Below are 25,196 nucleotides of genomic sequence, written 5' to 3'. Positions count from 1 at the left end.
CATTTATTTGGTTCCTTAATAATAAGTACTTTTGCAGTTTTTAACACACTTTTACATGTTTTAATATTCTCTGAATTGGTGCAGTTTATTTTGGTGAACTTTACTTTCCGTTTTCTGGCCTGTTTTCTTAAACTTAGTAGTAGTAGTAATAACACTTCATTTGTGTCCGACTCTGCAACCCTATGGACTGTAGCCCACCAGGCTCCTCTGTCCATGGGAGTTTCCAAGAAGACTGGAGTGGGTTGCCATGCCCTCCTCCAGGGGATCTTCCTGACCCAGGGATTGAACACACGTCTCTTATGTCTCCTGCTTTGGCAAGTGGGTCCTTTACCACTAGTCCTACCTGGGAAGCCCTTTCTTAAACTTTGCACCATATGTAAGTGTGACTAAGATCACCATTTAGTGATAGACTGTGGTTGAATAAGCACCAGAGGCAGACTTTTCCTATTTTATGTATCACTGTATTGCGAATGTGAATGACACTTTTTACTTTTCTTCCATGGGTATCTCCTAGTGGCCATTTGGACAATGTATTTGGTAATTTTTTTGTAATGGAAGTGATTTCATTTATAAAAAGAGAATAAAAGCAAGAATCATGGGTTTCTGTGAAATTAAAGAGATTGAAATCTTGATATGTGTCTCCCTGAACAGGTAGATTTTTTTCAGTAGAGGTATAGTTGACATACAACATTTTATTAGCTTCAGGTATACAATGTCATGATTCAGTATTTGTGTATAGTACAAAATGATCAGTACAATAAGTCTAGTTAACATCCATCAGTATGCAGTTACAGCTTTCTTCTCTTATGGTAAAAACTAGCTTTACTCTTTGAGCAGCTTTCAAACTTCTGTATTATTAACTGTAGTCCCTTGCTGAATGTTGCATCGCCAGGGCTTCATTTATTCTATATTTGGAAATCTGTACTTGTGGACTCCTTTCACCTATGTTTTTGTTACAGTATCACAAAGCCTGCCTCTATTTGTTGATGGATATAATTGAAAATAATTTTGACTTAAGATTTCTACTTTACCTCTTTTGTATTAGTCTTTAACTTCTCTTAACTTTTTTCCTATCCTGATCTCCTCAGTTGTCTTATATGGCCTTAAATTCTCTTATATTTTGTCATCAAGATACAAGATCAAATTTTTATTAACTTGATTTGTCTCCTTTACACCAGGAAGGGCGTCTGCAATCCCTGGCAAATATTTGATCCACAGGCCTGTTCCAGTCAGCTCTCATTTGGTTGTTTGATGTTCTAAATGCTGGAAAGCTAGAAGTGGTTTCCAAGTTTTAAAGGTTATATTTTAAGTGGTTAATAAGTACCTGCATAATAGCCTCAATTTTGCCTTTGGCCTGCCAAGCCTGAGCTCCTAACTCTCTGGCTCTTCACACCCTGCCAGGGGTTCTCTTTCCTTTGGAAATATCTGTTTCTTGTGACAACAAAAATGCCCCTGTGCCGCAGTCAGTAGTGCTTGCTCCTTCCTCCTGGACTGCTTTGGAGTTTTAACAGTCTGGAGCTTCTGTGTCAACATCCAGCTTCCTGCTCATGCTATGTCACATTCATTAGCTTTTGAAAAAACTGAATTGTTTTAACCATAAATATTGTAAAAAATGTAAGTCAAAGAGGAGAGTGAAAAAGTTGGCTTAAAGCTCAACGTTCAGAAAACGAAGACCATGGCATCTGGTCCCATCACTTCATGGGAAATAGATGGGGAAACAGTAGAAACAGTGTCAGACTTTATTTCTGGGGGCTCCAAAATCACTGCAGTTGGTGACTGTAGCCATGAAATTAAAAAATGCTGAGTCCTTTGAAGGAAAGTTATGACCAACCTAGATAGCATATTGAAAAGCAGAGACATTACTTTGCCAACAAAGGTCCATCTAGTCAAGGCTATGGTTTTTCCAGTGGTCATGTATGGATGTGAGAGTTCGGCTGTGAAGAAAGCTGAGTGCCGAAGAATTGATGCTTTTGAACTCTGGTGTTGGAGAAGACTCTTGAGAGTCCCTTGGACTGCAAGGAGATCCAACCAGTCCATTCTAAAGGAGATCAGCCCTGGGTGTTCCTTGGGAGGAATGATGCTAAAGCTGAAACTCCAGTACTTTGGCCACCTCATGCAAAGAGTTGACTCATTGGAAAAGACTCTGATGCTGGGATGGATTGGGGGCAGGAGGAGAAGGGGACGACAGAGGATGAGATGGCTGGATGGCATCACTGATTCGATGGATATGAGTTTGAGTGAACTCTGGGAGTTGGTGATGTACAGGTAGGCCTGGTGTGCTATAATTCCTGGGGTCACGGAGAGTTGGACATGACTGAGCAACTGAACTGAACTGGCAGTTTGTCTGATGTTTTGTTGGATATTATTCAGCCACCTGTGTTTTGTTATTCTCTGCAAAGGCCTGTGGAAGGCAGGCATACACAGGTTCTGCCCCTTCCCCATACTTTGCCAGATGAGATGACTGTGGTGTCTCCGTTTTACTGGGGTAACTGCCCCAGATCATTCAGCTAGTGGTGACAAAGTATTCTTTGAACATTTCCTGAAGGATTGGAAAGCAGGCAGTGCACAGAAAGAGTGAAGAACCACATCCTAGACACTGAAAGTTTGTCCTCAATTATTTATTCTCCATGGGAATAGAAGCTTTTCATAGAAATGAGGGAGAATATGTCTACTCCAGCCAGCGTCTAAATGGCTCTCATTGCCCCGATCTTCTTTGAATTTCTCTTCTAACATTCTGGATTTTTAGCAGAATGCAAGTACTGATATGTTGAAACTGTATACGATAGACCATGGGCATCTTACAAGGACATGTTGTTCAGAATGGTGGCTGTAGGTTTCTGTCTTGTATTTTCCCTTTCAGGTCTTAGTTTATAGACTGTCAGCCCCCAAGAGATCCTGTGTTTCCCTGAATACCTGGTACTTGGCATAGTGCCTGGCCATGGTGGTCACGCAGCTGGCATTTATCAAATACGTAGATGAGACACCCGCTTGTGACTCCTGACTGTCGGCTGGAGTGGAATTTCCCCTGTTGTACCTCCAGTTTCTCATTAACTCTGACTTTTGTCAGGCTTTGTGGCCTCTGTTAGTCATTTGTTAACGTGAGGGACTTGTGAAGGTGTTCGGATAGATCTTTCTGGATGTGTTACTATACAGAGTTGACCACTGACTCTTCCCAGGAAAACATGCTGCTTCCTTCCCTCCTCCTCTTCCGTTGAGCCATCTTCAGTGTCAGTCACCCATTCCTTCCTGTCTTCATCATCTCGGTTTTTCTAGTTTCAAGAATTAATCTTAATAACTCCCTGAGTAGAGGTGCATCCCACTGTGAACTCCTTCCCACGTCCAGCTGTCATGTTGTAGCTTTCAGAATCGGTTTAGAAAAGAGAATTTGGTGACGAGCTGGTGAATCTGCGGCTTTGTCTCCTGACAACCTGGTTGTCTGGCTTGGTGTCCGGGAGAGACATCTTCCAAGCCTGCCCCAGTGCTTTGTCAGGAATGAAGGCTTCAGGTAAATGATGTTTTCATTTTAGGAAGTCACTGTCTGCTTTGTTTTAGGGAGCAGAGCCTTGGCAGCCACAAACTGTTTCAGATCGGATCTTCCCAGCCCTTAACCTCTTTGTGCCTCAGTTTTTCAAGCTATAAAATGGGAGTAACGATATACCTAGTTTATAGGTTATTCTGTGTAGGGTGCTGGCACAGTGCCTGGTTTATGATAAATGCTCTGTGAGTGATCTGCTATTATTTATTATTACTGATATTTGATCTCTAAGCTCTCAGTCACAGGGCTGCCCTTATGTTGATCAAACATTGTTGTGATCTCATTGTGTGTCTGAGGACCCTGTGACTTCTCAGCTCTTCAAGAGCAAGAATCATGGGTTAGCATTACATCGCTGTCCTTTGTACAGTGTCTGGTCCATTCATATTTGTTGAACTTGACTGTGGGAGGTTAGGCTCTGTTGACTTGGAGATACTGCTGTCTTGTACCTTATTAGCTGGTGAATGTGCAGAGTGACACGTTGGGTGAAAGTCAAGTGTTAGTCGCTCAGTCACTTCTGACTCTGCAACCCCATGGACTGTAGCCCTCCAGGCTTCTCTGTTCATGGGATTCTCCAGGCAAGAATACTGGAGTGGGTTGCCATGCCCTTCTCTAGGGGATCTTCCTGACCGAGGATTCGAACCTGGGTCTCCTGCATTCTTTACCATCTGAACCATCACGGAAGCCAAGGGCATTAGAAAGGCTGAAGTCTGTGGTTGGCCTTCTAAATCACTGCTTTCCCTCTCCACTACCCTCAAAGGAGAGTCAGTGTTCACATTTATAAAGCAGATGGTCTTTGGTAAGAAGAGTGTATGTGTGCATGTATGTGTCTGTACATACTACATGAGTAGTTAACACCGTGCAAGCTAGGAGGGCATAGTAATGGGTGAGGGAAATAACATGAAGCAGCCCTTGGATACAATGAAGAGATCCAAGGGCCAGAGTTCTCTTTATCGGTATATTTTAGCCCCTGAGAAAATCCCAACAACTCTGTCCAGAGGAGCATTCCTAGAATAATGCTTTCATTCTCCCTTCAGGATCTGACGGGATCCGAACTCTATACCCAGGCAGCCCATCTCCTGCACCCTGTGGTCTACACGACTGCTGCTGTTCTCCTCTTGTGCCTCTTAGCGGTCATCGCCAGTTACATATACCATCACAGGTAAGAGATGAAACTGAGACTGCAGAGACCTGTGGACATGGTTTCACATTTAATTAGGATAAAATTTTATCCTAATTTTATACCTAATTTAATACCATGCTGTCCTTCCAAAGTAAGGGCAGTTACTTCAGAGTATCTCCAGGCCTTCTTCATGCAAGTCGAGACATAAATAATAAGTGCACGTGGTAATAAACTCATCTTCTGTAGCATCCAGTCATCCTGCTGGGTTTGTACCTGGCAAAGAACCTGGGAAGTGTGTGTTGGGGAGTGGGGCATGAGGGTGAGGTAAAGTGGAGCCTGGTTACCTGCAGAGGTGTCTTCCAGAACCAGACTGTGGTATTATTTCTATTTTCATAAATTTTTGCCTGTTGGGATAGTCTCTTTTACAAATGGCATTTAAGAAAGCTTGTGGCATTTAAGTGTGGGATATGGTTTTTGTTAATTAGAGGCAAAGGTACAGAAATTTTTATTTTATGGTAAGATATAATGAACTGAAGGGATTTGCTAAGCAGAAATACACTTTCAAGAGGTTTTGCTAGAATGTATTTTCCTCTTTAAGCTGGACATATATGACATTTCTTGACATTTAGTTAAGAAACAAGGAGATTTTGATTTGAAAAAGAAAGACTTGAGCGTTTCATTATGAAAGGCCACGAGGAAATGCATTGGTTGTTTAGACCGTGTTATTCTAGTAGGTCAGGAAAAATAGAGATTGGCACCTTGCAGAAATTTCTGGGAAGCAAACAAGTAATCCATCTGTCATAAGACATCATAACTAACAAAAGTGGACATATTTCTTATTATTTAGAATTTGTATAGCCTTTAGTGGATGTAGTAGTTCCATTTGACTTGTGTTTTTTAGTGTATAAAGTTAAATGTTAAGAAATTGTATTGTGTTGAGGGATTTCTCAAAACCTGTATGTGTGTGTGAGAGCATGTTTTAATAAAATGTTTACACATTTATATTTGGCCTTGTATGAATTAGGTATGTTAACTTGGAGATGTCCAGCTTCAAGTATATTAACTCCACTATTAATTTTTTCCCTTTTGTTTCAACAGTTTAATTAGAATCAGTCTCAAAGGCTGGCACATGCTTGTGAATTTGTGCTTTCATATTTTTCTGACCTGTGTGGTCTTTGTGGGAGGAATAAGTCAAACTAGAAATGCCAGCGTCTGCCAAGCAGTAAGTCAAAGTGAAAAAGTAAAATAAAAAAAAATATACTGGTATTAAAAAGTAATTTCATACGTTTCATTAGCTGTAAAAGGAAAACTGTTTCTTTAAAGCTTTTTTTCTTTAGCTAATTAACGTTAACCTGAATGTTTCTTAAATAATTCAGCAGTATACTTCAAGTTCTGAATTATAATTTTACAACTGGATGTATGACTTATGGAGCTTGTCTTTTTATCTTTGGGAATTTTGTGCTACTTGTTATGTCTGTTATAATGACAAACATTGAATTTAAAAAATGTATAAAATTCTGATATACCTGAAGGAAGTAACATTTTCTGACAGGATTTTAAAAATTGTTTTATCTGTTTATGGAAATGGGAATTATAAAGATTTTAACCATAAGATATAAAAACAGACTTCCTAGGTATGGTAAATATGAAGAATTTAAAAATCTTAAACTCTTATTAATTTCAAGTAAATGATTACATATATAACATTAGTAAACAGTATTCTAATAGTATAACTTAATATATGAGTAGGAAATACATAAAATTGTATTTATTTGCATATTATTTTCTGTGTGCCTCATAGCAAACAGTGTCACATAGAAATTCACAGTTCAGACTACATGGATTTGGATGTCAGTTCTGCTTTTCCAGTGTTTTCATGGGCAATTTGTTCAACTTTTAAAAATTGCATATAATGAGATCTTCCCTCTTAACCAATTTCTAAGTGTGTTGTATGGTGATTAACTCTAAGGACATGCAAGTTATATATGTATGCTGGGTTTGTACCTGGCAAAGAACATGGGAAGTGTGTGTATATGTAACTGGCGATGACCGCTAAGAGGCACAGGAGGAGATCATACAAGCAGATCTTTAGAACTTTTTCATTTTGTGTGGCTGAAACTAGACCTACGAAACGGACACCTCCTGTATCCCTTCCCCTCACCTCCTGGCCCCACCATTCTACCTTCTGTCTCTGTGAGCTTGACTTCATAAACACCTTATATAAGTGGAACCATGCAGTACTTTTCCTTCCATGGTTAACTTATTCCATTTAACATGACATCCTCAAGGTTCATTCATGTTGCAGTATGTGACAGGACTTCTTGCTTTCTAAGACTGAATACTTATGTCATTGTATGTATACACCACGTTTTCTTCATCCATTCATCTATCAATAGACATTTAGATTGTTTCCGATTCTGGAATGTTGTAACACTGCAGTGAACATAGGACTGCAATTATCTTTGATCCTGATGTCAATATTTAACATTTCTGTGTCTCAATTTTCTCACCTGTACGTTAGGAATAATAATTGAGTTGTTATCAAATGATGTGACTGTTTACATTAGAAAAGCTAAAGTAATTTACAGATAAATTATTAGAAAAATAGGAAAGCTTAGTTTCCTATGTATATAGTTTTTTTTTTTTATGTAGTTTAATATACAGAAGTGTACTGCTAGGATGCAGAAACGTAACCAAGAGAAAACATAATTAATGAAAAGGTAACATTTATGTAGTATCAAAAAAATATCCAGTACTTAGAAATAATAAAAAATATTCAAGATTTGCAGGTAAAATTTTAGTGTATATTAAAGAAGACCTAAATAAATGGAGAAATACACTAGGTCCAAGGATAGGAAAAGTTAAAGTCAGAGAGGTAGCAGTTCCTCCTAAATAATCTGTAGATAAGAGAATTTTTCATGAAACTCAATAAAATGATCTTTATATGAAAGTAAAGAAGGATCAGTGATTGATAGGATACTCCTGAAAAATAGTGGAGTAGGAAGTCTTCTAATCACCCAAACTGTTGAGGCTGTTGGAATGAGAACTGTGCATCAGAGTAGGGATAGATAAATTGACCAGACCAACACAGTAGAATAGCAGCTTTGGAAGCAGACCCACACAGAGCTTTGGTATGAGACAGATGTCACATGTCTGATCAGCTAGGTAAAGACAGACCATTGTCCAGTTAAGGGAGCTGGGGAAAATCTATGTGGAAAAAAAGATTAAAGTGGGTCTGTACTTCATGCCATGTTAAAAAAGTCAGCTTTGGGTAGATTAAATATTACAAGTCTAAATGAAAGTGTTAAAATTTATATTAGAAAATATCATAATCCTTGGGATAAGGAGGGATTTCTTAACTATGACTAGAAAAGAAAGGATGTACTTTTGACTAAATTAAAAATAATATCTTTTTCTTTAAAAAATGAAGATTCCTAAGGAAAGTGAGAAGACAAGTTCCACATTAGAAGACACTATTCTCAGTACATATGGGCTTCCCTGGTGGCTCAGATGGTAAAGACTCTGCCTGCAGTGCGGGAGACCTGGGTTTAATCCCTGGGTTGGGAAGATCCCCTGGAGAAGGGAAAGGCTACCCACTCCAGTATTCTGGCCTGGAGAATTCCTTGGACTGTACAGTCCATGGAGTCACAAAGAGTCAGACACGGCTGAGCGACTCAGCATATCACAGCACGAATTCTCAATACATAACCACTGACAGAGCATTAGAATTAAAAAATATATACTTTAAAAACTAATCAGTGAGAATGGCACAAACAGCCCAGTTGGAGAAGTGGTGAGAGGGACAGGCATTTCATAACAGAAGAGACACAGGGCCAGGGTACACGGCATTGGTGGTGACGGAGATACAAATTCAGATCGCTACCATATTATGCCTTTTCTGTCAGCAAAAATTAAGGCTGGCAGTGCCAAGTATTGAAGAACACGTGGATCCACATATTTTATACATACTGGGTAGGAATGTAAGCGGATGACTCTGGGAGGCTTTACCTTATACAGGTAAACATTCCCACAGTCCCACTACAGGGCTTAGAGTGAGTGCCTGTGAATATTCATAGCGGCACTCTGCACAGTAGCAGAAGCCTGGAAGCAGCCCAAGTGCCCATCACTGAGAGAGTGAATGAATAAATGGTGATATTATGCAAGAGTCAAAATTAATGAATTACAGCAAGGCGCAGCAGTGTGAGTCAGTCTCAGGAATGTAGGTGAAAAAATTAAGTCCCATAAATTACATTCATCCTGATATTTTTCTTTATAAAGATAAACATAACTAAAATGAAACAGCATACTTTTAATGAAAATATGTAGGTACAGTAAAACCGTATATGAAAGAAAGCAAAGGGATGATAAACACAGGATAAACGGTGATGATTACCTTGGGTGAAGGGGTTCTTATGTGCTAATACAGGCTTTTGTCAAGATCTTGCCTTTTGTCTTATTGATAGGTTCATAGACATATTAATAACAACTATTTAAGAAACTAAATAAAGGCAGGCCACGCTTGTGTGCTTGGCTCAGTCATTAGAATGTGTCATTAACCTAAGGTTGATGATGAATCCAATATTTTCTTCATGTAAAACAGTTTCAAATATGTATGAGTGTGTATATATAAGAATTGTTGAGAGAATTAAATGACTCCAGAGTACCAGGTATACAGTAAGTGCTCAGTAACGTAAGCTATTATTACGATGGTTATTGGTATAATTATCTCTTAGCTGTGCAGAATATTCCCCTGTATTAGGGCCATTACTATACATCTGAAATCAAACTTGTTTGAAGCCTACAAGAAGTTAGGTAATTGATCCCAAATCAACTTAATACGCGTGCAAAAGATAGTGCTTCTCTTTTCTTTGTTTTCTCCCTTCTTCACCTGGGTGACTCCCACTTTGTAGGTCTCAGTTTACTGTTTTAGAGATGTAGTCCCTCCACCTCTTCCCTTCATTATCCTCTGCTGCTGATTAACATTCCATAGTGCCTGCAAAACTTTGTAATTGACTGGCGTAATTGACTGGCATTTACCTATTTGTTGTCCCTGGACTCGAAGCTCTACAGGGACGGGGATTATACCAATTCGATTCACCAGTGTTCATCCAGGAATCAGTATAAGACCTGACGCACAGTAGGTGCTCAGCAGATACTAGGTAAATGAACAGGAAAGGCCTCTGTTTTGCAAATAGTAGAACTCATTGAACCCTGGAGTTATTTTGAACATAGACTGTTAGAGTACTCAACACACAATGGTGGTAATAGTCTCAATTCGGTCTGAAAATACTCATTGATTTCTGGAAGTAGACACATAAATTTATTTCACTAAGGAAATGAACAGAAAGAGGCCATAGTAGAAATGACTGCCTTTCATCATGCTGAATGGTATTTTATACCATTTCTAGAATGAAAAGGATAGGAAAATGCACTGAGTTTTCAGGGCCTCCAGAATGTCTATTAGGTAAAGAATTACCTGAAAAAGTGTGGGGCAGGCAGGCTTCTTGATGTTTTCATATTTTGTTTTCTTCTGTTTTTTTTACAATGGTCTTCCTCTGTGAAAGACATAGCATCATTCTTATTATTTCTGACTCAGACATGACTTGCTTCACTTTATCTTTCTAATACTCATTCAGTTAGTAGCCAGCTGTGTCTGCCAGAACGGCCTGTGTGACTCGTCTGTTAACCTCAGTTCCTTTCAGTTGCTCCTTTATGTCCGACTCTTTGCGACCCATGGACTGCAGCATTCCCGGCTTCCCTGTCCGTCATCAACTCCCAGAGCTTGCTCAGACTCATGTTCGTCATGAACAGACCGAGTGGTGGTGGTTTGTTCATTCAGTTGTGTCTGGCTCTTTGTGACCCCATGGACTGAACCTGCCAATCTCCTCTGCCCATGGGACTTCCCATTCAAGAAATGCTGGAATGGGTTGCCATTTCCTTCTCCAGGGGATCTTCGCAACCCAGAGATCAAACCTGGGTCTCCTGCATTTCAGGCAGACTCTTTACCTACTTAGACACCTGGAAAGCCCCTTAACCTAGTAGGGGCTTCACGTTTCTTCTGCAAAATAATGAGGTGGGCTCGTCTTCCATCTCTAAAACTGAACCCTGAAGCGTACATTTTCTACACGCATTTCTTACGTGCACGTGATCAGTGTTGTCTTTGGCCTATCTCCCTTTTAGAGCTCATGTATTTTATAAATAGTGTGAGCAGGTTCTAATGCAGTTTCTTCCCTGAAGTAATGGCTGAGGTTATTAAAGGCCCCACCAGCCAGGGACTCCCCACTCTGGTTCGTACGTCATCCTTTCTGGGTGGTGCCATGGGTGCGTGCTCTAGCCTTGAACTTTCTTTTGCAGAAGGAGCCAAAGGGAAACTGAGAAGTTGAGTGATAGAGTAGGAGAGGCTGTTGACTCAGCAGGGTTTGGAGGAGATCTGGGTTCTGGGTCAGGATGTGCTGCCAGATAACAGTGTGATCGTTAGTTTTTGGTCCTTAGTTTCCTAGCTATGCAGTCAAAGGATTTGGCTGCAGATATTTAGGACACCGTGTTGCTTGCTCTACCACTCCATGATTTCATCTGTTAACTATTGTGCCAGCTGACCTTCTCAGGTGTCTTCTGGTCTCCGTTATCCAGAGGACTGCTGCAGGGGCACATAGGATACACAGGGAAAGATTCAATCCATGGATGTTAAGAGCTTTCTACTTGCCAGCTACTGCAAGTATGTTATCTTAACTTTCACATTAACCCTAGGAAGTAATTCTTACTCATATTTTATTAGTACAGAAATTGAGTCTTAGAGAACAGAAATAACTTGCCCCAAGTCTAGGGCCTTTGGGTGGCAGAGCCCTGATTCAAATGGGTCTCTTTGAGTATTCCTTGCCAATCCCCACCCTTAACACTGCCTTCTTATTATTGAGGACAAGGATGATGTAATAGAAGAGTCGCAGGCTTTGAGTTTGAGTTGCTGCCCCACCACTGACCATGTGACCTCTGGAGGATGATTTAACTTCTTTCAGCCTCCATCTCCTTGTCTGTAGCACTAAACAAATTGTGACACTAAGAGGATAAAATAGAAGCACGTAAAAAATTGTCTAATACATTTTGGCGTACATAGCAGGCATTCAGTAGTGGGTGCTCTTAATTTTTATATATATTCATATCAGACTGAATATTAAAGATGATTTTTTTTTTGCACACTTGCTGTGTATGCTGCACTATTGTAGGTATTGTTGGTGGTTAAAAACTGAGCTGTTAAAATGTCTGGTCTCTGGTATGTGAATGTTTATGGATAGGTAACATATAAAGTCCAACACTTCAGGATAATTTTTTGTATCCATTTTGTAGCTTTGAAAATTGATGTCTTGAGGTAAGGTGACTTTCTTAAGTTCTAATCTGTTGCATTTAATGAACCATTTACATGCCCTGTAAATTAGATTATTTCCAAACTATTTACAAATTTCCCACATTTATCTGATTTATTTGGCAAAAATTGTGACAGTGAGGTTATATTTCAAGTATAGCCCTAGTGTCTGATGGAGAATAAAATAGGAAGCACATATGTGTGCTCAATTGTGTCCAACTCCTTGTGACCCCATGGACTGTAGCCTACCAGGCTCCCCTGTCCATTGGATTTTTCAGACAAGAATTCTGGAGTGGGTTGCCATTCCCTTCTCTAGGAGATCTTCCCAACCTAGGGATCAAACATGCGTCTTTGCTTCTCCTGCATTGGCAGGTGAATTCTTTACTGCTGAGCTGCCTGGGAATCCCAAAATAGGAAGCAACTCTTTCCAAAAGATAGGAACACATTGCTGCTAGACTAGATCTCAGTGCCTCCTTTATTCTTTCTTATGGAACATTTGGTGATTTGCTTATGTGACTATTACCAGGTGCCTTTAGACCCCTAAAATTCCACTATGGCAATAATTGTTTAACTGGAAGGCTTTAGGATCTTTTAAGTATGAACACTTCTCTGCAAATTTTGAAATGCCATAGGAAACACTTCAAAATCTAAAGATTGAGTTTTACCTCTTAGATCTAAAACAAGAACATTCTCCATCTTGCACCTTCTGTGTTGAAAATATTTTTAACTTGTGTTTTGAAGCTTATTTACAGCCTTGTCTCATTCTTTTGACTTCTACATCGGAGAAAACTGTAGAAACAGTAGAGGATATCATTTTGAGTCAATATCATTGATTGGTTTTGAATGTTTTGGTTTTTATGCACCAAATCCAATTATATTATTTTTATTTACAACATCTGATGTGACTCCAGATAGCTCAGAGGGTTATTTTATGCTTTTTGTTCCACTTGCATCTGTAAGCTTTGCTTTTATAGTGCAGTGAGTAAAGCTAGTATGAACCATGGAGCAACTTTTCTGCTTAAGAAGAAGATACTGTGAGGACTTCCCTGGTGGTCCAGTGGTTAAGAATCCATGTTTCCATTGCAGGGGATGTAGGTTCAATCACTGATTGGGGAACTAAGATCCCCTGTGTTGCACAACACTACCAAAATATAAATAAATAAAAATTAAATTAAAAAAATTTTTTAAAGATGAAGATACTCTGACCATCTAGTTCGGCCAGGCTGGATCACCCTCCTAGCCCTTTCAGCCATTGAGAGGGTAGTGACTTCCCTGGACAAGTGACCACCCTAGTTTTTGCCTTGCAAAATAATCTGTGTACTTCCATGTCACCAAGTCTAATGAGGTTCATGTCTCATTAACATGAGCCTTAGCAGTCTAGATGCTTCTGTTACTTACGTAGGATTGATGATGTCAGTCAATTTGATTTTCTTGAGATTGGAGAGTCATCCTTTTTGAATTAAAAAAAAGTTTGTTTTTTTTTTTCCCTTGGAAATTTTCATTCATAGAATTTCACCTGTAATCGTTGTATAAGAAGAAAGGATCAAAAGATAGAATTAGATAAGAAAGTTGAATTATGTCCTTGCTGCTCCATGCATTTGTTTTTCTTAAAATAGATTTTAAACCTCTCTTATCTCATGTTTATTTTTATCTAGAATTTTATCTTTAACTGCTGTTGCTTCAGACACAGTTCACAAGGGAAACATGCCCCCTATCATCCCTCTGGGAGGAACTCAGTGTTATCACTTACCTATATTGCAGTTCTCCATCGTCTTTCGAGTACTTATTATGTCCCAGATGTTGTGCCCTTTCAGTCCCTACAAAAACCCCTAGGGATGCTTATGGATAGTCTTTTTGCTGTTCAAATGAGGAACATTAATTTCAAGAATGTTGACGTTATTTTCTTAAAACCATACTCCTAATAATAATAAAAATATTGCTGTATTCTTAATCATGTATAATGTACCAGGCAAAGTGCTAAATGCTTTATATAGGGTGTTCTATTTAAAGCCTTATGGTACTTTGATATTATCCTCAGTTTACAGATGAGAACAGTGCTTGAGATATTCTGCGAGTTTGCTAAGGTGTCACAAGGGGTAGATTCTGGTTTTAAAACCAGGCAAAATTGTTAATTCTAGAGCTCACTCATTTCAAATAATCACCGATCTGTTATACTGCTCACTTGCCATCCATTTTGATACATAAAAGCTGTGAATTAGAACTATTCAGGTCTCTGACTCCAAAGATTATTCTCTGTGCTGTGACTTTTGCCCTCCAGTTACCCTTGACGTCCTCCTGATAGCTCAGTAGGTAAAGAATCCGCCTGCAATGCAGGAGACCCCAGTTTGATTCCTGGGTTGGGAAGATCTCCTGGAGAAGGGATAGGCTACCCATTCCAGTATTCTTGGGCGTCCCTTGTGGCTCAGCTGGTAAAGAATCAACCTGCAGTGTGGGAGACCTGGGTTCGATCCCTGGGTTGAGAATATTCCCTGGAGAAGGGAAAGGCTACCGCACTCCAGTATTATGGCCTGGAGGACTCCATGGACTGTATAGTCCATGGGGTCGCAAAGAGTCGGACACGATTGAGCGACTTTTGCTCTCACTTACCCTTGACATCTGCATTCCTCTTTAAAATAGACTTTAGGAACTCAACTCTGATTTATAACATAGCATCTATGGGAAACATGGCTTTGGTTTACTGTTGTCCAGGAATGAATTCCATGGTATGTTTAGTGTCATCTTAGGTATAAGTTGTAGTCCGTGGGCCTCCTGTATTCAACTATAAATTCAGTCCTCTATTATATGTCTGTTAGAGTGCTTTCTTTGTTCATTAGCGGGCAAAGGAATGGATCATTAGAATATACCTTTGTACAGTTTTTGAGTCAGATATTCAAAATAACTTACCAGTCTTTTTGAGGAAGCTTACTAGCAATTATTATATTTTGATTGTAAAGGGGAATTCATTTAGTTCATGTATTCTTCTTTCTAGGTTGGAATAATTCTTCATTATTCCACTCTTGCTACAGTACTATGGGTGGGAGTGACAGCTCGGAACATCTACAAACAAGTCACTAAAAAAGCTAAAAGATGCCAGGATCCCGATGAGCTGCCACCTCCCCCAAGACCAATGCTCAGGTATCCAGTATCTTCGTGTACTATCTTCTGTTACATGTCCACACATATTAATTTAATGAAGTATGGTCATATCAAAAAATTACTGAGTGAACTTTGGAAGGTGGAAGAATAGACTTGTAAGCAGCCTTGCAGCTGGGAGTTCTTTGTGAAGTTCTGTATCCTCTCTTGTCTTTCTGTCTTATCTAGAAAGTGGGAATGATTCTCTTTCATAGACTCTTGGGAGGCCTAAGTGACTTAATGTGTAAAGCACTTCAGACGGACGGTACTGGCCGTGGAATAGACTCTGAAAATATTAGTTGTTTTTATTTCCTTGAGGTCATTTAGTAGATTTCAGTCTTCTCAAGTATGTATCAGTGTCGTTATTCTCCAAGAAAGAAAAAACAGTTTTGGTGTTGTGCCGTTCCTAATATCATAATTTAAATCAGTTGTCAATGAACTATTATTCTGGACGAGTAGAGGAGACAGGTGTGGGAAGAGCTACTGCAGCTGTGTGAGAGCTGGGGTGGAAGTACATTCTCTGAAAGCGCCAAAAAGGAACTGTAATTCTGAGGGGTCAGGGAGAGGGGGCGGCTATTAAGAATAGCTTGACTACCACATAAAGGGCAGAGGTGGCACTTCAGATACAGAATCATATCTCAAGCTGAACAGATTTGAGAAGTGCGGTTTGACTGTGGCTGGAACCTAGGATTTATGGTGTAGAGTAGCATGATTCAGAGTAAAAGCTGAGTTTCAGGTTTTAGAGGGCCAGATTAAATTGTGGGCTATACATTAGAATGCCCGAAAGTAGGAGACATCTACAAATAATTCTGCTGAGGTCATTAGGAGATCCCCATGATTACTGCATAGGGTCTTCTGCCCATTTCAAAATTGGGAAAGGAGTATTTCAAGGCTGTGTATTGTCACCCTGCTTATTTAACTTATATACCGAGTACATCATGTGAAATGCTGGGCTAGAGGAAGCACAAGCTGGAATCAAGATTGCCAGGAGAAATATCAATAACCTCACATAAACAGATGGCACCACCTTTATGGCAGAAAGTGAAGAAGAACTAAAGAGCCTCTTGATGAAGGTGAAAGAGGAGAGTGAAAAAGCTGGCTTAAAACTCAACAAAAAAACTAGGATCGTGGCATCCAGTGCCATCACTTCATGGCAAATAGATGGTGAAACAATGGAAACAGTGACAGACTTTATTTTCTTGGGCTCCAAAATCACTGCAGATGATGACTTCAGCCATGAAATTAAAGATGCTTGCTTCTTGGAGGAAAAGCTATGACAAACCTAGACAGCATATTAAAAAGCAGGGATTTTGCCGACAAAGGTCTGTGTAGTCAATGCTATGTTTTTTCTAGTAGTCATGTACAGATGTGAGCGTTAGACCATAAAGAAGGCTGAGTGCTGAAGAATTGATGCTTTTGAACTGTGGTGTTGGAGAAGACTTAAGAATCCCTCCGACTGCAAGGAGATCCAACCAGTCCATCCTAAAGGAAATCACTTCTGAATATTCTTTGGAAGGACTGATGCTGAAGCTGAAGCTGAAGCTGAAGCTCCCAATACTTAGGTCACCTGATGTGAAGAACAGACTCATTAGAAACGACCCTGATGCTCAGAAAGATTGAAGGCAAGTGGAGAAGGGGGTGACAGAGGACGAGATGGTTGGATGGCGTCACCGACTGGATAGACATGAGTTTAAGCGAGCTCTGGGAAATGGTGAAGGACAGGGAAGCCTGGCATGCTGCAGTCCATGGGGTTACCAAGAGCCCGACACGATTGAGTGACTGAACAACAGATGAGGGCTGCCACCGGCACAGCGGCATGGAGGTTAGAGAGGACACATGTTCAGAAACTTGAGGCAGTTTCTTTAGGACTGATGACTAGCTGCATTTGGGAGCTCTGTACGGGAATTTGAAGGTGGCTGCAGGTTGTCTGCTCCAGTTCGCTAGGGTCCTTCTGCAGATGGTGCATCCATCAGCTGAGAAAGTCACAGAGGAAAAGTGGGTGGGGGCACCCAGGGAGGGTAAGCACAGGGGAAGTGGGCTCACCCATACTTTCTCATGGAAAGTTTACATTTGCGGAGTCTGGTGCTCAGCAGAGAGGACACACTCTGTGTCCCCTTGACAGGACAGGAGATGTGTTCACATGTGTTCACGGAAGCAGTGATAAGGAATGAGCTCTCCCAGGGAAAAGTCAGTTAACAATGATCCCTAGGCCATATCAAGTATGGGCCGTACTTGAGTAGATGGGCCATAGCAGATAAAGAGAAGAACTGAAAGAACACTGAAAATTGAGGGGAGAGTGGTTCACTGAGCGGCAAGGAACAGAAGGAGTGCTTGGCCACAGCCAGAGTCTAGGATGCGATTTGTCAGTGGTGTTAAAGGGCCTGAGAGGGATGGTGTTTGGCTAAGAGACAGGGATCCTTCCTCATGCAGCTGTTTGTTTCTGTCGTGTTTCCTTTCTTTTAGGTGGTTAAAAACACAAAGGGTTTAGTAGAAGGCAGTCTGAGCGCCAAAGCCTATGTAGTCTCCTGTGGCCGGCGGGTATGCCCTTTGCTGTAGACGGTCAGGTTCACCCTGTAGGCTGTCCTCCTTCCCCCGGGTTCTGGAGCTTAAGGAAACTCAGCATCTGGGCTACGTGGATGATGGGCACAGACTTGTCTTGAGTCTGCTGGCCCCAGAGAGGGCAGTTTCAGTAGCACAGTAGGTTGGAAGCAGCGTCACCTCACAATAAAGGTGAGGCACATGTTGGTGCTGTTGTTTCCAGGTGTTTGTCACCAAAGGGAGCAAGAAAGAAGGTGGTAAGTTGAAGAAAAGTTTTAGAAGATGGAGAAAATGTGAACGTACCTATAGGCTGGAAGGAAAAAGCTGTGGAGAAGTAGATTTAAAGCTTTAAAATGAGAATTAGTTGGTAGCAGGCAGTCCTGGAGTGGAGGTGGGGAAGGAGTGGCAGAGAGTACTGTGGGACTCGAGACAAATTTGGGTGAACTGATGCTTCTTTGTCAGGTCAGAATCAGCAATGAATTGGTTCAACAGGAAGAAGGGCAGGGTCACAAATGTTGGCCTTCCTCTAATCTGTGGAATAAAAGACATGGTTATAGTTTTATGGGAGTAATTAGCTGTCTTTTTCAGCAGTAATATCATATTGAAGATTTTTAGTACCCATAAGCATGACTAAGAAAAAAATACACGGGAAAATGCATTGTGAACATTGCCTTTATCCAGCCAATTCAGCATGTGGACTGGTCTCTGGACCTGGCAAACACAGAGTTAAGACTGGCTGTAGCTCACCAGGCCAGGAAGTTCCCTAGGATCTTTTCAGAGAACTCAGAGAAGCTGCTCCCCTCTGCCCCATAAGTTGTTCTTCCGAGAACCAGCCAGCACTCTGTCTCCCTCAGTTCCTCCCAGCAGGTCTGTGAGCAGTTGGTGAGGAAGAGCCCAAGCGCTGTGGGCACCTGGGATCCAGGTACCTTCCTTACCCCCATTTCAGCTGACTGAGGATAAGCATACACAGCAGCAGGACATTAGATCTAGCAGGTCCTGCTAAGCATTAATATGCAGGTTTAGCCTGGCATTAATGAATAAATGATGTTGTTACATTTTTAGTGTGAACAGTGGCACAATGGGATCTTCAAGTCCATTTTGCAGTGGACTAACTTTCTGCTCCACTGGCTGAATCTAAAAGAAACAAGTATAAATTAAAGCCCTACCTGCAGGAACTGGGTGTTACTTTGCCTGCCCACAGGGTGGCAGAAGCTGACCAGCTTTCCTTCAACTCAAACGTGGTAGATCTGCTTTTTTAAACTAAACAAATCAAGAATAAATAAAAACTTAAAAAGTTACTGTTAACAAAGGAGCCTGCAAATGTTAACCTCTCCTGATTTATTGAAATAGTGATTAATCCTTAAGGAATACCTTCTGCAGAAATGAGATCCTACAATGTGTACACCTAAACAAATTAGATTGATGAGCTATTGTTTCCATCATTGCCCCTGCTAGGTTCTACCTGATCGGTGGTGGTATACCCATCATAGTTTGTGGCATCACTGCAGCAGCAAACATCAAGAATTACGGCAGTCGGCCCAATGCACCCTAGTGAGTATTCAGTGTTCTCTTTGTACCTGAGTTGGTTGCTTCCCCTTGAACTGTTTCCTAGGAACTAAAGCTTAGTGCAACTTTTTAAACAGTTCCTTGACATATGGAGCATCTGAGCTGGTTCTCCATTTTCTTTCCTAGTTGCTGGATGGCGTGGGAACCCTCCTTGGGAGCCTTCTACGGGCCCGCCAGCTTCATCACTTTTGTAAACTGTATGTACTTTCTCAGCATATTTATTCAGTTGAAAAGACATCCTGAGCGCAAATATGAGCTGAAGGAGCCCACCGAGGAGCAGCAGCGGCTGGCAGCCAATGAAAACGGAGAAGTCAGTCATCAGGACTCCATGTCCCTGTCCCTGATCTCCACATCGGCCCTGGGAAACGAACACACTTTCCATGCTCAGCTTCTGGGGGCCAGCCTTACCTTGCTCTTGTATGTCACCCTGTGGATGTTTGGGGCCTTGGCTGTTTCTTTGTATTACCCTTTGGATTTGGTTTTTAGCTTCTTTTTTGGAGCCACGTGTTTGAGCCTCAGTGCGTTCATCGTGGTTCACCATTGTGTCAACAGGGAGGATGTCAGGCTCGCATGGATCATGACTTGCTGCCCAGGACGGAGTGCCTATTCAGTCCAGGTCAACGTGCAGCCCCCCAGCTCCAGCGGGCCGAGTGGGGAGGCTCCCAAGTGCACCAACAGCAGCGCAGAATCTTCATGCACAAACAAGAGTGCTTCGAGCTTCAAAAACTCCTCCCAGGGCTGCAAATTAACCAACTTGCAGGCTGCCGCGGCCCAGTGCCACACCAATTCCCTACCTTTGAATGCCACACCTCAGCTCGACAACAGTCTGACAGAACATTCAATGGACAATGATATTAAAATGCATGTGGCGCCTTTAGAAGTTCCATTTCGAACAAATATGCACCCAGGCCGCCATCATAAAAACAGAAGTAAAGGGCACCGGGCCAGCAGACTCACGGTCCTCAGAGAATATGCCTACGATGTCCCCACGAGCGTGGAAGGCAGTGTGCAGAATGGCCTGCCGAAAAGTCGGCTGGGCAGTAATGAAGGACACTCTCGGAGTCGGAGGGCGTACTTAGCCTACAGAGAGAGACAGTACAACCCCCCCCAACAAGATAGCAGTGATGCCTGTAGCACGCTTCCCAAAAGCAGCAGGAATTTTGAAAAGCCTGTTTCAACTAGTAGTAAAAAAGATGCGGTAAGGAAGCCAACTGTAGTTGAACTTGAAAGTCAGCAGAAGTCTTATGGCCTGAACTTGGCCATTCAGAACGGACCAATCAAAAGCAGTGGGCAGGAGGGACCCTTGCTGGGTACAGATAGCACTGGCAATGTGAGGACTGGGTTATGGAAACACGAAACTACTGTGTAGAGTTGGTGGGCTTCCTGGGTAAGAAACCCATATAAACTGTGATAGTCACATTCCTTTAAGCTATGAACATGTAAAAGCAGACTGTTTACAGCCACCTTAGGGATTCAAAAGAATTTTGAATAAACTTTTAAGTTTTGGATTTTGTGTATTTTATATCCCCCAAGTGTTGCTTTTTTATGAATTTTGGAAAAAGGCCCTAAAACAGTGTTTTACATGTCAAAGCACCAGCAAGACATTGGGAATCTGAAATGTAATTTTCTTGAAATCTGTAATATCTACTTAACGTTTCAGGCTTGTATTTAATACAATAAATAGGTGTTTGTCATTGTGTCAGTCTTACGTTTTTACATTTTACAGTCCCAGAAGCATTTAGTTCTAATTTAATGAAGTTTGTGCATTGGGATAGTTTAACCTGAATTATACATAAATCAATTATCAGATTTTTTACATGATCAGCTTCACTGATGATGGCATGTAAATCAAATGGCTTCTGGAGTGACATAATTTATAAATACTATTTTAAGTACTGTAAGTTTTTTTTTTTTAATCTCACAATCTTTTTTGAAAATGCAAATGCCTAAAAACTTCCTAAATTACCTTATTTTCACCCTATCACTTTGGTCTTATTAATACTACTTTTTTATATTTTTGTGGCTTTTCAGTGGTTTATATATTGGTTTACTTATTCTTTTTTTTTCAAACGTTATTTTTTTGCTTTTTAAAAAAAATATTTGTTTGGCTGTGCTGGGTCTCAGTTGTGGCATGTGGGATCTTTAGTTGCTATTTGGCTTCACTGGGTCTCATTTCCAGCATGCAAGATCTTCAGTTGTGGCATACAAACTCTTTAGTTGCGGTATGTGGGGATCTAGTTCCTTGGCCAAGGATTAAACCCAAACCCTCTGCACTAGGAGGAAAAAGTCTTAGCCACTGGACCACCACCGAGATCCCTGTTGTTTCTTATTAATTGCAGTATAATTTGACTTACAATATTATATTAGTTTCAGATTTTTATACATTACAAAGACAATGATCACCACAGTAAGTCTAGCTACCATTTGTCATTATAAAAGCACTTAAAATATTATTGATTCTATCCCTTATACTGTACATTGCATCCCCATAACTTACTTGTGTTTTAACTGAAAGTTTGTGCCTCTTAATCCCTTTCCCATGTATGAACCTGAATGAAGAAGAGTTATCATACAAGGTTCACATTCATTTATTTTGGATTCTTTTGTGTTGGCAATTGCTTTGTCCTTAAACAGGTAAAGTTGCTCAGGTTCATGCTAAAGTGCTAATTTTTAAATTCCATCCCAAGGGCAAAAACAGGTCTGATCCAGAAGTTATCATTGGTTGTTGATGCACCCCAGTCCTTATCTGTCTTTTGTCTCCAGTCTCACTGCAGTCCTTCCTGCAAAAGTTAGATGGGTCTTCTCTGACTGCCTTATGCATGTGCTTACCTCGATACGCAAGACAATGCCTGAAAAGATTGGCATAGCTTAGACCTGTTTTTGGCAGCAGTCTCAAGGTTTGAATCAGATTAGATTCAAAAGTATTGGGTGGCCAAGAAGTTCCTTTGGTTTTCAAGTAAAAATAGAAGACACATTTTAAATTTTCATCAAGAACTTTATTAAACAACATATTCACTGTTTTGTTCTACTACCTTCTGCCATTTTTCAGGCGACTTCACAGTTCTATCTTCCCCCAATTTTTTATCTTCTTGAGCAAAGAACTGTTGCAGGTGCCTTTTACAGTCTTCCAGGGAATGGAAATTGTTTTTCATTAAGAAAACTTTGTAAAGATCGAAATAAATGGACATTTGAAGGCGCAATGTCTGGTGAATATGGTGGATGAATCAGAACTGTAGCAGTTTTTGCCTGATTATCAGTGCTTGATTTGAATAGTTTGAGTGTGTTGGTTACCTCTCACATGGTATAACATCGATTGTTTTCTATTGCTGTCTCGATCGCTATCAATTTCAAGTGGTTTACCTGACCGTGGAGCATTATCTATCAAGAAATCTCCAGCATGAAACTTCACTAACCACTTTTGACACAGTCAGTCACAGCACCTTCTCCATACACTACACAAATCTTGTTTTGCGTTTTAATTGCGTTTTTACTGGTCTTGAAATAATAAAGCATAATATGCAGAAAATGTTGCTTGTTTTCTTCCATCTTCAATATTAAAATGGCTACAGAAAAATCCACAAATTTTGTAAAGTTTTTGTAAAATGCATGCTGATAAGACAACTGTCACAATACAACCTACAAAATTGTTTTGAATGAGGTTAAAGGAGCCATCCTAGGAAAAAACTGAACCAACCTTTTGTCCAACACAGTATATGTTCAAGAAATGCTAAAATCAAGAAGCTTGATAAACCTCAAAACTGAGAGACTCAGAATTTTCATGCATCAAGTAATTCTCACAGGGGATGACAGGCAATCACTCATTATGGTGAAAATGTTCACTTTTCATTGAGTTACTACCTTAGAAATAAATTATTTTGTCTTAATAAAACTGGTAGTTCTATATAGGCCTTTTGTTAGCTGTTGGTTTTAAAAAACATTCATTTTGGTGGGGAAAAGGCAGTTGAGTGAATAAATTTGGTACCTGTTCATTTAACTACTTCCTGGCCCAGGGTCTCCAGGTAAGTTGATAAATTTGTGCAGGATTATGTTTAGAAATGACCAAGACAAACTAATAAGAAATGGAATAAATAATTCTTATTTATTTGAATTGCTATTTAAATTTTGCTCTGTTATTTTGCAATATGTCATCCCAATGTTTAATCTGTTTCTTTGACCCATAGATCAAATAGAAAAACAACTTTTTTCTGCTTTTTCCTTCCTCCACAGGAAGTGAGAAGTTGCCCTACCTGCAAGTGTTCACTCTTCAGTAAGCACTTTTTAATTTAAGCTTTTTGTAGGTAACAGAAGAAAGAGAAGCCTGGAACTTGGAGAGTTGGAGACTGGAGAGAAAATTTAGAATGAAATGAAGATTCCACTAAAAATATTCAGAGTGTTTTGATGCACAAAGCATAGGTGATGAGCAATGACTTAATGCCTTATATTCTTAGTATTTGGATTGAAATTTGATGTTTACAAATAAGTAAATAAAACATTGCATCCTCTGCATATTGTCTTATAAAAGACAAATCTTTGACTTCTTGCTAATTGAGATTTCTCTGTTTTTCATAGAATTATAAAGTCTTAAGATACGTTTCAGTTTTCTTAAGAGATCAGGTCATTCATTTTTCTCATTTAAAATTTTTAGCAACTGAGGCTCTAAGGGCTTCTGACCTGCTGAACATGCCAGTAGGTTACGTCACATCCAGGACCAGATCTGTGTTCCCTGATGATGGCCACTGTGTTTTGCACATTGACTGCTTCTGTGAAGGCAAATACTGTTGCTCTTCACAGTGTCTACTACCTATAATTTTACTAGACTTCTTTCTCATTCCTAATATTATGAGTTAATTTCATATTGTGAAAGTGAAAGTTGCTCAGTCATGTCTGACTCTTTGCCACCCCATGAATTATACAGTCCGTGGAATTCTCCAGGCCAGAATACTGGAGTGGGTAGCCTTTCCCTTCTCCAGGGGATCTTCCCAACCGAGAGATTGAATCCAGCTCTCCCTCATTGCAGGCAGATTCTTTACCAGCTGAACCACAAGGAAAGCACCATAATAAGGTATAATTGGTTATATTCAACTTAAAGAAACATATGCTTTATTTCATAAAAATTTTTTCTAAAAATCTGTTACGTACTATGTAAGGTATGTAATAGGCATATTATATATATATGTATGTGTGTGTGTGCATATATATATACACATATAAAAAAACTTATGCTAGTGTATGCTAATCTATTTTTAGGTAACAGATTTGTGTGTGTATTTTTGTGATTTATGTACGTGTGTAAATGTTAACATTTCAGATTGTTACTAGGTGGCAACTAATTTCTAAATCTCAGGCTATTTTGTACATGTAACTTAATTTAACTACATCTATGGTTAATCTACTTATATAAATAGGTATACTTTTATAAAGAAGGCAATTTATGTGTAGATGCTAAGGTTTAGGTTGTATTCTTTATTGAGAAATAACAATGTTAAAACATTTAGATCTATGTGTTTCAGGCATTTAATTCAAATCCCCAAACTGAAGTTGATTGAGACCATAAAATTGAGGAATTAAAAAAATTAACTGAAAGCATTTGATGCAGGAATTAAGCTAAATCATCAAGGAAAGTGATGCATACACAGCAATCAGAAGTTTAAAACAAATGTTAATTCTGTTTTTCCTTTCATATTCCCAGAATAATTTAATTACTTTAATATTCACTTCAAAGCTCTTAGCTAAGAGATGACTTGATTATTTATAACTACTTATGATATTTTCCAGACGTAAGTAATTCTATCAGTTTTGCCAATTTTGACATATTTTCCCTAAATTTACATTGGGTCAACTCACATTTTCCCACTGAAACATAAAAATAAACCAATAGATTTATTTGTATAAATAAAGCACTCCTGAAAGAAATGTGTAACTATAAGTTTGTTGGTAGTAAGAAATCT

General features: G+C 39.9%; 1 protein-coding gene across 2 annotated transcripts in view; it reads left to right on the top strand.

Moving 5' to 3' along the window:
• ADGRA3 (adhesion G protein-coupled receptor A3) overlaps positions 1-20,949 on the top strand; it is a 129,743-nt gene extending 108,794 nt beyond the window's left edge. Inside the window, exons 15-19 of one of the 2 annotated variants that reach the window (XM_018049336.1) lie at positions 4,570-4,694; positions 5,754-5,877; positions 15,002-15,147; positions 19,138-19,233; positions 19,375-20,949. In XM_018049336.1, the coding sequence (XP_017904825.1) occupies positions 4,570-4,694; positions 5,754-5,877; positions 15,002-15,147; positions 19,138-19,233; positions 19,375-20,617 (1,734 nt within the window). In that variant the 3' untranslated portion in view covers positions 20,618-20,949. The remainder of the gene's footprint in view (positions 1-4,569; positions 4,695-5,753; positions 5,878-15,001; positions 15,148-19,137; positions 19,234-19,374) is intronic. The other variant, XM_018049337.1, reaches the window with a different exon arrangement.

This window comes from Capra hircus, chromosome 6 (genome assembly GCF_001704415.2).
Source record: "Capra hircus breed San Clemente chromosome 6, ASM170441v1, whole genome shotgun sequence".
Taxonomy (NCBI): domain Eukaryota; kingdom Metazoa; phylum Chordata; class Mammalia; order Artiodactyla; family Bovidae; genus Capra; species Capra hircus.
This window is presented reverse-complemented; position numbering and strand designations above follow the sequence as displayed.